The 16,056-nt window shown below is 45.4% G+C and overlaps 1 protein-coding gene across 2 annotated transcripts in view; it reads right to left on the bottom strand.

The window, feature by feature from the left end:
* The window catches only part of PTGES3 (prostaglandin E synthase 3), an 87,260-nt gene that overhangs the window by 25,469 nt on the left and 45,735 nt on the right, over positions 1 to 16,056 (bottom strand). Inside the window, exons 7-8 of one of the 2 annotated variants that reach the window (XM_069230761.1) lie at positions 13,791 to 13,853; positions 12,650 to 12,674 (exon numbers count right to left, since the gene is read on the bottom strand). In XM_069230761.1, coding sequence (XP_069086862.1) covers positions 12,650 to 12,674; positions 13,791 to 13,853 — 88 coding nt within the window. The remainder of the gene's footprint in view (positions 1 to 12,649; positions 12,675 to 13,790; positions 13,854 to 16,056) is intronic. The other variant, XM_069230762.1, reaches the window with a different exon arrangement.

Raw genomic sequence — 16,056 nt, 5'->3', positions numbered from 1 at the left:
ACCCTGCCTTAGGGCTGTAAGGCCTGCTAGAAGGGTGTCTTACCTATACTGCATAGGCAGTGAGAGGCTGGCATGGCACCCTGAGGGGAGTGCCATGTCGACTTACTCGTTTTGTCCTCACTAGCACACACAAGCTGGCAAGCAGTGTGTCTGTGCTGAGTGAGAGGTCTCCAGGGTGGCATAAGACATGCTGCAGCCCTTAGAGACCTTCCTTGGCATCAGGGCCCTTGGTACTAGAAGTACCAGTTACAAGGGACTTATCTGGATGCCAGGGTCTGCCAATTGTGGATACAAAAGTACAGGTTAGGGAAAGAACACTGGTGCTGGGGCCTGGTTAGCAGGCCTCAGCACACTTTCAATTGTAAACATAGCATCAGCAAAGGCAAAAAGTCAGGGGGCAACCATGCCAAGGAGGCATTTCCTTACAGTGTGTGTACCTCATTTATTGTCTATGTGTATGTACAACAAATGCTTAACACTACTCCTTGGATAAGCCTACTGCTCGACCACACTACCACAAAATAGAGCATTAGTATTATCTATTTTTACCACTATTTTACCTCTAAGGGGAACCCTTGGACTCTGTGCATGCTATTCCTTACTTTGAAATAGCACATACAGAGCCAACTTCCTACAAGCAGGCATTACGGTTTCCAAAAGGAAGCAAGTATCCTTCTTCCACCAGTTGTACCCTACAGGTGTCAGCAGCCATCTTGATAAGGCTACTGTACATGGAGGTCATCAGTGCATGGAGGCCCCGAGAGATACATGTCCAACACCTACCTTGCAGAATCTGTATCCATTTCGATCCAGGACTGATTATTGAAGCTTCCTCTGTATCGGAACTCCTCTAGCTCTTCCCTTCAGTGACTCCGGTGTTGCAGGAGCTTCCAAGGTGGATTGATCATCTTCGTTGTTGAAGGTTAAGTCGGGATTTGAAATTCCCTCAAGGAATCTTCAAATTCAAGTTCTCTTTATAAAAGTACCACCATTTTGGCCTCCAGTCTTCTCTTTTCGGCCTACTCTGCCTTCTTTTTGGCGTTAGTGAAGGTCTTTCGACGTTGAGGGTTTTGCACCCTCCTTCAAACCCTCTCACGCAAGTGTTGATGTAGAGGGTTTCTACAGTGTTTTGGCTGTCTACATATCCCCCGCTCAGGATCCGTGGGCCTCTTTAGTTTGTGCTGATCTTCAAGTCGATGTTTTTGGCATTGAGGCCGTCTTCTTGGAATTTTTTCCTGAGGATTTCGAATGTTCAGCGTCTCAGTTTTTTTGTTACCTTTTGGGTCCTCTTTTTGATGTCCAACACCGCTTTCTTCTCCAGCACTTCTCTCAGCATCTGTGGTGCATGTTTCGGCATCCGACTACCTGCCATGTGCAGTTTCAGGTTCTTCAATGGTGTCACTGAACAGGCCTAAGTCCTTTATCGATAACTGCGGTCTTTGGTTGGCCATAGCGTGTTGTTGCAGCCTTTGTCTTAGACGTGCCCTTGAGGTCTTCAACACATATGAGGCACAGGCCTCAGTCTTCCTCCGGAGGGTCCGTTGGGAGACAGATTACAGACTTAGTGGTGGTCTCCCTGCGTAAACTTGTGGTAGCATTTGGGAAAGAATTTAGAGAATGTATCTTAGGTATCCCCTACCTGCGCTCATTTGCCAACTAAGTGGCTGGCTCAGGCAAGATCCCTCATGGGGGAGGGGGGGGGGGAAGCTGTAGAGAAGGATCTCCTCCTCTCTGTCCTCTTTTCTTTTTTCAGCAAGACTGTTGATTTTCTTGATCAAGCTTGATACATTTAAAAAAAAAAAAAAAAAGCTACTCCATTGCTTCCAAACCCAACAGTGGAAAAAATAATCTGAAGATTGCTACTACGCACAGGAACATATGGGGCACCGTTTATCATACAGGGGATGGGCATACCACCAAATGGTGGTCGATAACCAAAACACAAAAATTCCCCAAGAAAGACAATTCCAGATCCAACCACTAGAGGCAGAATAATTAAAATTATGAATCCAGAAAAGGATTCATGCTGCAAAATCTGCAATTATGATAATCAGTATAAAAACCCTCAAATGCAGAACCTAGTTTAAATACTTTGTGTCAGCATTTGCTAACATGAGAATATTAGCTGAACATTCAAAATAAAAAGCACACATTCCAGTTTCCTGGAGGATTAATGTTATTGCAAAATAAACTTTTGACCTCTCTAATCCCACCATAGTAAGAGATTGTGTCTAACAAGCTGAAAAACATTTTCTACTTCAAACATACAAATATCATGGTATTTCAAGGGACAGTCATTGCAAACTAACAAAAAGCCTAAATATTAAATCTTTCAGTGCTCCTGCGTGATGGCAGACGGCTCCATGTTGACTGTACAGCTCTTGACGGGACAGAGCCACATAAAAATGCCACCCCTGCGAGCTAATGTCAAGTGTCTTGCTCAAGACTTATCGCACCCTCAGAAGACTAACAACTGTCGATATCAGTGTGCAGATTTTTAACTTGGGACCTTTTCACATGGTAAAAAGAGGCCACTCAACAGAACAGGGTGGCAGGAGGGCAGTAAAGTATCTGCATATTCACCAGAAGGAAATTGTTACTTACCCAGTAAGCATCTGTTCATGGCATGTAGTGCTCTGGATTCACATGCTCTGATTGCTCCTGCCATCTAGTTTTGTGTTTGGAATGTTGGAAATTGTTTTCCTTCTAAGAAGTATTTTCAAGTCACAGGATCAAGTGACTCCTTCTCAGTGATACTGCGCAAGGGCATCAACTCCTTTGTTAGACTGTTTGCCTCGCAGGCGGGTGAGAAAAGGAGTGTAAAGGAAGTAGAGAAAGATGTCCATGCAAATGTAACTATATACAAGTATAAGGGGAAAAAAGTCCACAGGAGTCTAGGGAGGACACGTGAATCGACAGCACTAATTGCACATCCTTACTCGGTAAGTAACATGTTCTGCTCGATGGCATGTGCGCTGTAGGTACACATGCGCTGCATGGACTGTAAAGCAGTCCCTCCGTAAAGCGGTGGCTAGCCTGTGGGAGTTGCAGTTGACTGGAAAAGTGTTCTTAGTACTGCTTGGCCTACTATGTTGGCTTGCTGTTGTGCAAGCACATCGATACGGTATTGTTTTGTAAATGTATGAGGTGTGGACAATGTAGCTGAATTCCAAATGTCAGCTATGGGTATATTTCCACAGAAAGCAGCTCCAATCCCCCTCCCCCTGGAAGTGTGCGCTCTGGGAGCAACAGGAAGTAAACTTTTTGATTTAGCATAACAAGTTTAAATACATTTTACTATCCACCTAGCTAGGATATTCTTTGATATTGGATTGCCTTTATGAGGTAGTGAGAAAGCTACAAAGAGCTGTTTAGTCTTTAAGTCTTTAGATCTGTCAAAGTAGAACAGTATTGCACGCTTAACCTCCAGAGTGTGAAGGGCTCTTTCGGCAACTGAGTCAGGTTGCAGAAAGAAGACAGGCAACTCAATGGATTGAATAATATGGAATTGAGTGGCCACTTTAGGGAGGAATTTTTGGATTGGTGCGAAGAACCACCTTGTTCCCATGTATTTGGAAGAATGGTTTTGCCAGGGTTAGGGCCTGGAGCTCACTAATACTCATGAGACATGTGACCGCAACTCAAAAAAAAAAAAAAAAAAAAAAAAAACACAACTATTTTCCATGAAAGGTACTGAAAAGGACATGAGTGAAGTAGTTCAAAAGGAGGACCCAAAAGCCTGGTTAGGACAATGTTTAGGTTACAAGATAGTGCAAGGGTCAGTTGTGGTGGAATGACAAGTTTAAGACCTTCCATCAATGCCTTGATTACTGGGATCCTAAAGAGGGATGTATGTTGCCTGTTTTGTAAGTATGCTGCTATGGCTGGGAGATGAAAGCTAATAGAGGTGTACGCTAAATTTGCTTTCTATAGATGAAGCAAGTAGCAGACAATATTTTGAACAGTAGTTTTAATGGGAGTAATGTGTTGGCAGAAGCAAACAAAATGTTTCCACTTTGCAGCACAAGCTCTGGTAGCGGGTTTACGTGCTTCTCTGAGAATGTCCATGCATTCTGCAGGGAGGCCCAGGAAACCAAACTATGACCTCAAAGCCATATAGCAAGGCTGAGTGATTTGAATTTGGATTCCTGACCTTGGTTTTGAGTGAGAAGGTCCGTCCTGTTGGGAAGCATCTTGTGAGGACAGACTTTTGCCCGATTCATAACACTAGAAATGGAAAGTTTTGGCATTTTGCGTATTCTGCTGTGGCAAACAAATCTATTTGAGGTGTGCCCCACTTCCAGAAGTAGGTTTGAAGGGCAAGTGGGTGAAGTTCCTGTTTGTGGAGTTGTTGCTGCATCCTGCTGAAGTGGTCTGCAATGTCATCCGTTCCTGGAAGATACTCTGCCAGTAAGTGTATGTGATGGCGAAGAGCCCATTACCATATTGTCTGATGAGTTGTGACAATTGGAGTGACCTTGTGTGTTTTAACCTCTATAGAAGACATGTGAGTAGGAGCTTGAAGGCTGCCTGGTCTGAGAGGTGGAGACCTCCGAGACTGTTGGTTTGTAACCACCTCGGAATGTGGGGTCACGCAAAGTACCTCTTGGGGAGGGACATTGTAAAGCACCCATGGCATTTGCGGTTTCAGTGTCTTTTTTCAGCTTCTCATGGGTGGAGTCCACTTGAGGGCCGAAAAGATGCTCCTTATCGAAGGGCATATTTAACATAGTTTGTCGCACCTGTGCATCTAAGCCAGGCATGTCTTCTTACAATGATGCTAGTGTTACAACGTGCAGTGGTGTCCGTAGCATCTAGGGGACACTGATTGTCTGTCCTTCTGTGACAGTCTGTTGTCCACTTTTGCAGTGCTCATCTGGGAGATACTGGAGGAGCTCCTCCATCTCATCCCAGTGAGCACGGTCATATATTGCAAGTAGGGCTTGTGAGTGGACGATGCTCCAGTGACTAGCAGCCTGTGCAGCCATACTCTTACCTGCAACATCTATCTTTTTACTCTCCTTGTTCGGGGGAGAAGAGTCCCCTGAGGCTTAACTATTGGCTCACTTAGGTGTGGTCGTAGCCACAATGGAATCTGGCAGGAGCTGAGACTTTATATATGGTGGATCAGAAGGAGCAGCTTTGTATTTTTTGTCAACTCTAGGGGAGATAACCCTAGAGCAAACTGGTTTCCTAAAGATTTAGTTGGCATGACGACGCATGCCAGGGAGCATTGGGGGTGAACTAGATAGCCCTGTGTGTGGACGTTAGGGTATCAAACAAAGTCCTGCTGAATGGGGCCCCTATGAAGCTAGACATTGTGAAAAGCGGCTTCTCTGGCTATCACCTGCTGGTAGGAGTGCCTGAATGTCCTCCTTGAACAACTACGGATGTTCTAGCGAGAGTTTGTGTTTGAAAAGTGGAATGATTGGAGATGTGGGAGTGAGTAAGGCAACAACATATGTTGGACGGTATTCAGCATCCACTGGTGGGATGTGATGATCCCCCAGGCAGGAAAGAGCCCTGGTAGTCTCCCCCCTGACAGGCGTTATGTGAACTAAGGAAATAAGTCAGGGTTTAGTGGAGGTGACAGACTGTTTGGTGAAACCACCCTTGCCTCTTGTCTTGGGTTTCTTGCCTCTATAAGAAACTCCGTAAAATCACCTGGGCATGGTGGTCTGTGCCTTGGGATATTGGTAGGAGGTGGAGGTCTCTGGGGATGTGGTTTTGGATCCTCCTCGATAAGAGGAATGACAAAAGGAGCCATGTTGAAATAGAGTCTTCAACCCCTCCCATGGACTTAGCTGTCTCATTATCCTTTTTAATCTTTCCTAGGAGGGTGTCGACCTGGGGACCAAAAAGGTGTTCCCCCGTCAATGGAAAGAGCCGGAAGGTTCTGTTAAACCTCAGGTTAAACCACAACACCCTCAGCCAGGCATGTCTTAGGAAGACACTAAAATGTATGCCTTTGGCTGAGGTGTCAGCAGCATCAAGGGCGCAGCGCATCATAGTGCTGGATAAGAGCTTTCCCTCTGAGGCAATCTGGTATGCTCCTTTTTTTATGCGACTCTGAGAGATATTGTACCATCTCCATCCCAGTGGACCTGTCATAATGTGGCAAAAGTCCAATTGCGTTTGCATTTCTCCAATGACTGGCCGATTGTGGAGCAAAACTCTTACTTGCTGCAGCAATTTTCTTGCTTCCCCTTTCTGGTGGCGAGTGTCACCAGACATTTGAGAGAGAGCCCAGTTACTGGCTGTGGCCACGACTAGGGAGTCAGGTGGTGCAGAAAGCTGGGTTCTGGTTGCAGTATCCCCCCCCAAAACACACTTTTTTGCCGATTTTAGTTGCAACTTTGACTGAAATGCACTGGGTCCTGCCAACCAGCTCCCCAGTGCCAGTGTTCCTTCCCCATGTAGATCTGGCCTCTCTAGGAGGGAGATGCCGACCCACGTGCCCCAGGGCCCACCTGGACAGGCAGGAAAATTAGCTTATGAAAGAGCGTAACGTCCCTCCAGGCTGGACACACTCCTAAAGCAACCAGTCTGAAGGGCACACAGCTTAGGAAAATCTGCCATCTTGTGTGTGGTGGAATCTAGGAACTCTGGACAGTGGGATGACCCTTCACCACAGGAATGGTCATCTAGGGGGAGGGGTGTAGTGACCCCAAGGGTAGGTAGTCCATTGGCTGTCCTTCACTCCCCGTAACACCACCTAAATTGAGTATTTAGAGGACCCCCTGGTAACAGGAAAACAGATCTTCACTGGACACAAGAAGAAGTGGACAAGAAGCCTGCTGAACCCGAGAACCGAGGAGCACGACTGACTTCGCGCTAACCCTGCCAGTTGCACCTGGTCCTCAAGGAGTAACTGACGTGTCCTGCCGCTGCAGCTTCCAAGAAAGCCCAAAAAGCTGTCCGTGCTCTGTAAATGGCCAAGAACTCCCTTGGGGTAGAGGAGCTGCTCCCCTACATCTGCAGGCACCCAAGAAAGAACTGTGAGGCCTGGAACCACCAAAAACCAGACAGCACCACTGCACCTGAGCTGCCTAGTCCGAACCAAAGTGGGCCAACTGTGCCAGAGTGGTTTCCAGGACCTCCAGAGACAAAGCCCACCCTGGGCTTGCCCACTGTGGACTGCCCAATGGCACCTGCAGTCTGCCTCTGCAGACCCTCTATCAAACGCGAGGGACCTGGAGACGACGACCAGATGCCTTAGGACATCTGCACCAATTCGCCCCAGACCAAGGTTGTCCCCAGGACTCCCAGCCTCGTGAGATCTGAGACCACTTGTTGGGTTGGTCAGTCTGGACTTCCAGTCTACGCATGCAGACTGTTTCAGCGGGCCCCCTGCAAACACAAGGAACTCCAGCACCGGACCCAACAGCAGAAGACACCACTGCACCCGCATCCCACAGGAGAAGTGGGCTGACTGTGTTCCCCACATGCCAGAGGACGTCAAGGGTGCCCACCCCCCCCCGCACCCTCCCCGGGGGTTCCCCTGGACAGATCTTCCAGTCCATCCCTGCAACAAATTGTAACCGGATCAATCCCTATAGACTTGCATGGGGCAACCAACGCTGAACTGCACCTAGCTGCCACAGTGCCGCTAGGTGTGACCTGTTGATGTGGCCTTGGACCTTGTCCCCTACTTACCTTAAGTCCAGGAGATTGGACCAGTAAGTCGCTGTACTATACCTGTATGCAGTGCTTTTTATTCAACTTAAAAACTCTGAAAATTCCTAACTCGAAAAGTACTCGCCCGATTCTAGTGATACTGAAGTTTATATAAAAGTATTTGTCATTTTTATAAATTGGTGTCGGTTTTCTTTGAGTGTGTTGTCATACTTACTGTACGTGTGTGCCTTACATGCTTAACAGTACCCTCTAATATGCCTAACTTCTTGACCACACTAACAAAAGCGTGTTTGTGATGTAATTTGTGCCCCTGTGGTATCTCTGGGGCTTGCATTGACTCGTTCCACAGTGCATCTCAATTTGGTCCACTATACGAAGAGCCAGCTTCGTAGAGGTGGAAGTTGCCCTTTGACGTATGTAGAGTCGACAGGTGATGGTTTGTATTTTTTTTTTTTAATCAACTCTGGGTGTGATGACTCTGGCCATGAGGAGCATTGAAAATATCTTGTATGTGCCTGAGCATTCCTTTTAACATTGGCATATATTGTGGAGAAAGCAGAGTAGAAGAGAGCGCTAAAACAAAAAAACAAAAAAAAAACCTCTAAAAGGCTATGTGCGCGTGCAGTGGGATCTTGTGGAATGCAGCTGCCCTACCTATGAGGTCATGGTAGGTGGTAGTGTCATCGGGGGAGAGGGTTTGGCTGGCTAGAGATCTGTGTCAATTTTTACTGGTGGATCTGCATCACACGAGTCCCATGGACCATCCTGCGGTGTGATGAAAATGGAATATTGATCATAGTCCCAAACCCCCCACCGGCCCTCCATCTCCTGTGTCTGAATGTAGGGAACCCTGAGGTGAATCTGTTGTGGCGTGAACAGGAGAAAGAGGTGGTGATTGAGTGTGGTGCACAGTGGGCACACGTGATGGGCTGATACAGTGTACTGGTAGCCTTGTCTTCCTTCTTCTTTGGAGGAAAGGGACCCTCTAAGGTTTCCTCAATAAGAGAATTGTCTCTTTGCTTGTACCCCTGAATAAGGAGGTTTCACAATGATACGGCCAACGTCTGGGTGTGTCATTATGTGCTCCTGGCGTAAATCCAACTCTTGCTGGAGTTTTTCGAGCACTGGTTCCACCATCTCCAAAGGATGCTTTGAAAAAGGTACGTTTCCTGCTCCAATGTCGTTTGCGTCACTGAAGTTTGTGGTGCAGACTTTGTGTTGCCCTGGAGGGATATCTTGCACCTCCATGTCGGAACTGGAGCTATCTTGAAGAGAAGGTGCCCTCGTCAGCAGCAAATGGATGGGCCTGTACTTCTTGTTCTGGAGTTTTCTCTGCGCTGCGTAGAGACATCTCGAAGCATCAAGCTCTTCAACCTTTAAGCATGTTCTTTGAGCGATAAGGTTTGCAGGCCTCTCAGGTACTTTCTTCATGTTTGGGGGAAAGGCACAAGTTACACACCTGGTGGAGTTGAAGGACTAAAATGGGAAGGTGTTGTTCCATCGTGTGGTGGACATTTCTTGTAGGGAACGTCGGGCGAGGAATTGCATTCAGAAGGGCGAAGGCCCAATAGGGATGCAGCGGACACGAGTCACCCAGAAAAATTTGACATTGATGTACTTAACTAATGTAGAGAGAAACATCTGCGATCAAGATAATAACAAAAGTAATTAAGAAAGTAATGAACGATGGTGTAGAACTGAAACAGAGGAGCACACATCCAAACCCAAAGGCTGAAGGAAACAATCTAACAATGTGTTTGATGCCCATGCACATTACTAGCAAGAAGAGGAGTCACTCTACATCGTGACTTGAAAGACTTTCTTTAAAAAACTTGCACACTTCAAAGCCCAACATTAATTGTGGGATTATGCTAAGCATGTGTATCTACAACCACACATGCATCTAACACTAATTCGCAAAACCAATGATCGTGCACACTCAGTGGTGACGGAAAGCTCTACCCATGATTCTTCACATTGCCTGAAGACACCCTACACCAGCTCAGGATGCACATGCTATTTGTTATCTGCCAGATGCTGGCAGCTGAGCTCATGCCCCCAGGCATTCAAAACTCCAGCAAGATGGTTTGCAGGGAAATGCCTGGACTCTTTAGCCAACTCCACAGATGCAGGGCCTCTTGACACAAGGCCCAGGGCACCATTTGGCTGTGCTTGTTGCAGTACAAATGGCAGTGGTATAATCTTTGACGACCTGCACCAGACTCCCTTTGATAGACAACAGGAAGGATTCAACGGCAGACAAATAGCCTGCTACTCCAACACGTTAGTATGGAGTTGGTTTTTGCCACCTCAGATCTCCACATCCCCCAAATGTTCACAACAAACCAGCGGTGATGCAGCTCTGTTTGGGGTAGAGTGAGGTCTACTGCTGGTCCAACTGCAGTCGATCAGCCACCACTGCAGATCATGCATAGTTTCTCCCAAAATCTGAATTGCATCTGCCAAGTTTCCTTGGTTCTGGGCCAGTTGGAGCTTAAGATTCCATTGCAGTCTGCATATGCCCTGGCATAGTCGACAAAAAAAAAGGACGCAGGAGGATGAACGGTACAGTGTCTAAACCAGCTCCAATGAAGGGACATCTCTGCAAGAGTCGGGTACGATGAAAATCTGAACGAATGTCCGATGGTGGTCGTCAACAACCAACTGAAGCAAGCCAGACAGCGGTCAAGGTAGAGGAAAACTGGTATCCCTAACCTAAGAAGATGGGCAGCAACAACAGCCATCACTTTTGTGAACACCCAAGGGGCACCGATGAGGCCGAAGGAGAGCACAGCAAACGGGAAAAGCTCTTAGACATGCCTTGAACCTCAGATAATGTCTGTGGGACTGCAGCACGGGTATTTAAAATACAACTCCTGCAGGTTGAAGGGACCATCCAGTCACTCGTATCTAGGGTAGCCTGACCCTAAGCTAGCATGAACATTGAGAGGGAAAATATGAGAGGAGGCCTAAGCCAACCATGCATCTTTCTTTTGCACTAAGAAATTGTGAGAATACCAACCCGTTCCTATATCAGAGTTCAGAACCCTTTTAATGGCTCCTTTGAAGAGCCTAGTGTGCATCTCCTGCAAAATAATCAATATATGCTCCTATGAGAACCATTCTGATATGAGAGGACGATGGAGTAAGGCAGAAATATATGGTGGGCCATAGCACTGCCGAACGATCTGTTGGATGTGATGGATGGCAACGCCGAAAGACGGAACTGGGCTCTGCCTTCCACTAAGTAGTTGTGTACCAAGCTAAAGAGACTTGGAAGTTGTTGCAGTGGGATTAGGAGGACTGTTGCCCATGGTGACCTGAATGTTGCACATCAGATCCGCATCCCTGGCCTTTAAAGAGCAGGGGCGACTGGAGAAGTGCTCAGATGGTGGAAACTGCAGTTACTTGTACCCCAAACCCCTGGAGTAGCTGTGGAATTTTCCAAACTAGTAAGGAAACTGTTTGGCAGTGGCTGAAAAGGCACAGATGGCATGGATTTACTCTTCTTGAAATGTTCCAAGGCACAATTCAGCTTTCTCGCTGAACAGGCATACCACCTAAAGGCACATAACAGCCTTATATGTGTCCTGAGAAACTGGTGGAACACGTTCACACAGAGGGACTGAGCACCACACTGGTGCCAGCCGCCTGTCCCAGTTAATGAGTAATATCAAAGCCAGCATAAATTATTTTGGACATCATAGGAAACAAGTTGGGGGTTCACTTGCCAGGTGGAAACTGGACCAACAGACTCGGAGGAGCAGGATGTCTAAGGAAATAAGGGTCACAACAAGGTGCCAGTCTGTGGCATCATGTCACCCGCCTATTTATTGGGAGGCAAGAACAGGGTTTAGGCCAAGTGTCCCTTAAGGTGTCAATAAGGGCTTCATTCAACAGAAGCAGGACCTCAGATGAGGCTAGCCCAGTTTGCAAAACTTGTGTAAGGATATTTGTCTTGACTTCAACAGAAGGCAGCTGTAAGTCTAGGACCGCTGCTACTCGGCGAAACACCCCAGCAAAGGAATCACACTCTTCAAAAGTCTATACACAGATGTTCATCATGACGACGTGGGGTAATTCACCTGCATCCCCACCATCATCTCTGGGTGTTGCCAACTTTTGGTCAGAGTAAGAGTTAAAAAAGATAATGAGACCTCTGAGGAGGTCTCTGCAGTAGTGAGACCAGACTTTGGTTGTTCCAGGCCAACCACAGGGTTGATTCTAAAAACAGAGATTAGGAGGGAGAATGACCAACACAGTTTTGCTTTATGTCTTCTTTTTAGATAGAATATTGGGACTGGGTTGAGTTCTACTTCGCTGTCTTGTGTTTTTGTTTAGACTTACCAGAGGACTTTGAATGGGAAGATGACTTCACATGGGGAAGACCTCAGGAGCACATGTTTGAAACTTCTTGTGTCCAGACAAGTACAGCTTTCCTTCTCGGTCCCAAATCAGGGCCCAAACACCAAAGACACACCTCATGCGTGCCCAACATCTTTTTTTCTGCAGATGTAACATGGTTTGAAGCCTGTAGTTTTAGGAGGAGTCATTGTTCCCTTGCACACAGGTTCAATCTTTGAGAGTAGTCCTAGGTTTTATTAATGTGGGAGCGGAGATCTAGATCCTTGCTTGATGGTACCGAAAGAAAGGAAGTCAGCGAGGAGGCTTATATGCTGCTCCTCCTTATCACTTTTAGGGCTGTACAGATCCAACAAGGAGTTACAGTGTCACCTAAAACCATGTGGGAGAACAGCTAAGAAAATGTCCAGCTCCAATCTGGCATCTGAGGTAAATATAAAGGTAAGGAATATAGGTGGTTGCAAGTATCGATCAGAAACACCATGTTTTTTGCGCAGACATCCAGTTGGGAGGGAGTGGAGAAAACATAGAACACGGACACATCACTAGCAAAAGCATTTATTCACCTGCAGATCACCAAGAGACTTTGGTAAACAAATATTAACAAAAAAGTGCATAACTATGGCAATTAAAAAAAAATGAAACTTACTTTCATCATCGCTATCAGGTGAACTCTAGAGAGGAAAAAGGAAAGACCTATTAGCTCAAGCACTACAAAGGTATACCTTAGTAATCAGCAGTACAGTAAATACCATCACAGACTCGTGGATTTTTTGGACTTATCCCCATAGTTATGCTGCCATTGTGCAGGTGTATAGGATACCACTATGCCACTCAGTGATGCAATCAACTCAAATCAGAAAACAAAGATGTAGATTTTGAATCTAGGCAAGCACCATCACCTCAGGACTTAAAGAAACTAACTTGCCTCAGTGTTTAAATGGTCATTAGTCCAACAGTATTTTAAGGTTATTTGCAATACTAGGAGGGCTTATAAAAATATAAGCAATGTTCCTTTCAAATACTTGAACAAGAAACCACAGTCGAATGCAATGTGCAAATACTTATAAGTATAAAATACCTTTTTCTCAATATAGCTTAATTTGAAGTAACATTTGAGTAGAAAAGACATTCAATGAAGGAACGTATTTGCAATTAAAAACAAACTTCAACTTTGATATGAGAAATGAATGTTCAAATATAAAGGATAACGGTCAAAGCTTCAAGAGGCCAAACCTGGAGACATTACTGGCTTTGGAAAAGTGGACAGTGACTAATAGGAGCTTCCTGGCATCTAAAAAATTAAAACAGTTCTCTACTGCCTGTGCCATTAGGCTATGCCACCCACACCCCCCCACAAACTCCAATTCATGTGTAGCTGTAACTGAACTCTGAAAACAATCTCCAGCACACACCTGGAAAAGCAGAAGTTTGCAAAACAAGTTGGGCCACAGAAAAAAAGCTAGATATGGTCAAGAATAGATCTTGAATAGGACAGGCTTAGCAGTAAAGTACTGGATAACAAAAACAGATACGGCATGAAAAATCTTTAGCATTTGCTTTCAATTAGTTGAGAAACACTGTCACTAGTTAAGTGCATCTCTTAACATGGAATGTCAATTACTAGTGTAGCTACTTAAGAAAAATAGAAGTAGGCTTCTTCTCTGAATTAACAGTAGTTAATGGCAGAAATTGAACAGCCTTCAGTTTTCTGTTTAACTATCAGAACAGCAAGGTAAGATTCTAAATTCAAAGTGGCCAGCTAAAAAGAATTAAGGCACACTACTTACATCATCTGCGCCATCTACTTCTGGCAATTCTACGTCCTCATCCCCACCCATGTTGTTCATCATCTGTTTTCAATAATAAAACAAAGTTATGATAAAAAAACGTCAACTGGAAAAAAAAAAAATCCACTGCTGAAACCAAAAACCTGGCACGTGCTATTGATCACTGCTTCAATGGTTGTGTCAAATTACATACAGAGGAAGTAAATAGTTTGGAAGAATAATTTTGCCTCATACAAGTTGGTTACTTTTTGTCCTGAGGCTCTGCTGCCAACGTTTTTGCATTGCCAGCACTGGGTAAGCGACAGGAAGTGGGATGGAAGACTTGTGGTAACATGAGTTATGGTTTTCATCTTGTATGTCCTACTGTCACTAAGGTGCACATTTGCAGCTTAATACCAAATGGTAATTTCAGCCAATGTTAAAATATGGGTTTCAAACGCTATTCCACCAGTTGTGTGTGATGCACACCAGCATTTCCTACAAAAATTCAGACAGCAGAAGCTATAATTGCCTAGCCACAGCACAATCCAAGCACTGAGTAAGAGCTCTTCAAATGTAGCAAGTGAGCCTAAGATTTTAGCTAAAAGGGTACAGAACCACATTTTATATTGATTTCTTTTAAACTTGTATTTGTTTTATTTTTTAAGCACAGCAAGGCAAACGGCAAGGCAGAACCTAATCAAAACAATTCACAACATAAAATTCAAGCAGAAAAATGACCTGAGTTTTTTCCATTTAACAGGTTGACAAAATAATTTATATATATATTTAGATACAGCATCTCAAATCAACACTGGCATAGAATGTTGTAATCCACACAAAGGCTACAGTGTGGTTTTGGATTTTCTCTAAATTAAAGATGTTTTCATGAAGAAAATGTTATCCCTGTCAAAAATTGACAAAAAGTTATTTGATGTTTCAAGTTTATCGACAGCTTAAAGCCACATAAATCCTTTCAGAACCAGATATAGTAATACAAACCCAACCAATGCAAGTCCAAGTTTTTGCCAGGCCAGGAGCACAGGGGCATCACGTCAAAAACCATACAGGCAACCTAGTATAAGGACTTGAACTCTAGCCCACGCCATGCTTGGCCATGTGGTGCCAGGTATGTCAGCTCCTTGAGTAGGAATATGTTACTTACACAGTAAGCAGCTGTTTGTGGCATACAGTGCTGTAGATAGACATGCTGTGCATTCTCCTGCCATCTAGTGTTGGGCCCGGATGTGCTCAAGTTGTTTTAACTTGCAGAAATCTTTAGAGTCACTACTCCTCTTGCTGGTAATAAGCATGTTCATCAACTACATTGTTCGATTGTTTCCCCCCGCATGGTGGGTGAGGATGGAATGTGGTGCAAAGTGATGTATAGAGATGAAAATCACTGCAACGGCCCCAGTCGTGCACTAGGAAGACGGTGGACGCATGCAAATATACAGCACTACATGCCACGAACAGCTGCTTCCAAGAGGGAAAGTGGTAGGGGCAGGAGTGGAGGGTCCATGTCCGGGCTGGTGGGACCCAAGAAGGAATGAATCGCGAGACCCTCCATAAAAGTTAATAATTGTGATTCTGAAGAGGGAGATTTGTTGCCTGTTCTGAAGATAGGCAGCTACAGCAGCTTGGTGTAGTCGTATGCAAGTGAAAGCAAAACCACAAGTCTGCAAGTGGAGTAGGTAGCAGACAATATCCTGTACTTTGGCTTCTTAAGGTTCAATGTGTTTTGAATGACAGTAGTAGACTAACCTCTTCCACGTGGAAGAACAATGCTCATGCATTCTAGTGGAAAACGAATGTAGTCAAATTCTAGGACTTCAAGAGCCAAAACAAAAGTTTGAGACACCTGGTGTCCGGGTTGCCTCCATGAACAAGTATGGCCTGTTCAGGAGCCTGTTGTGTGGACCCACACAGTTCAAGTGGAAATGTGAACCAGGATTGGTGGGCCCAGGCGGGAGCCACCAGAATGAGGGTGACAGACATCTGCCGAAACCTCCGAACCACAAACAGAAGTAGTGAGAGAGGAGGAAAAGCATAGGCAAATATCCCTGAGCAACTAGTCCATAGTGCATTGCCCCTGAACTGTGGGTACTGGAACCTGAAGGCGAAGCTTAGACATTTGCTGTTTTCTACCATGGCAAAAAAATCTATGTCTAGGAATCCTCAAAGGCAGAAGTACTTGAGAAGGGGAACTTGCGAGTGGAGTTCCAACTCATGGATCTGTTGCCGCATCCTGCTTGGTGGTGGGTCGTCAAAGTCTGTGCCAATTGCT

Source organism: Pleurodeles waltl, chromosome 4_2, assembly GCF_031143425.1.
Source record: "Pleurodeles waltl isolate 20211129_DDA chromosome 4_2, aPleWal1.hap1.20221129, whole genome shotgun sequence".
Lineage (NCBI taxonomy): Eukaryota > Metazoa > Chordata > Amphibia > Caudata > Salamandridae > Pleurodeles > Pleurodeles waltl.
The sequence above is the reverse complement of the archived record's forward strand: the minus strand, read 5'-3'. Positions and strand labels throughout refer to the sequence as shown.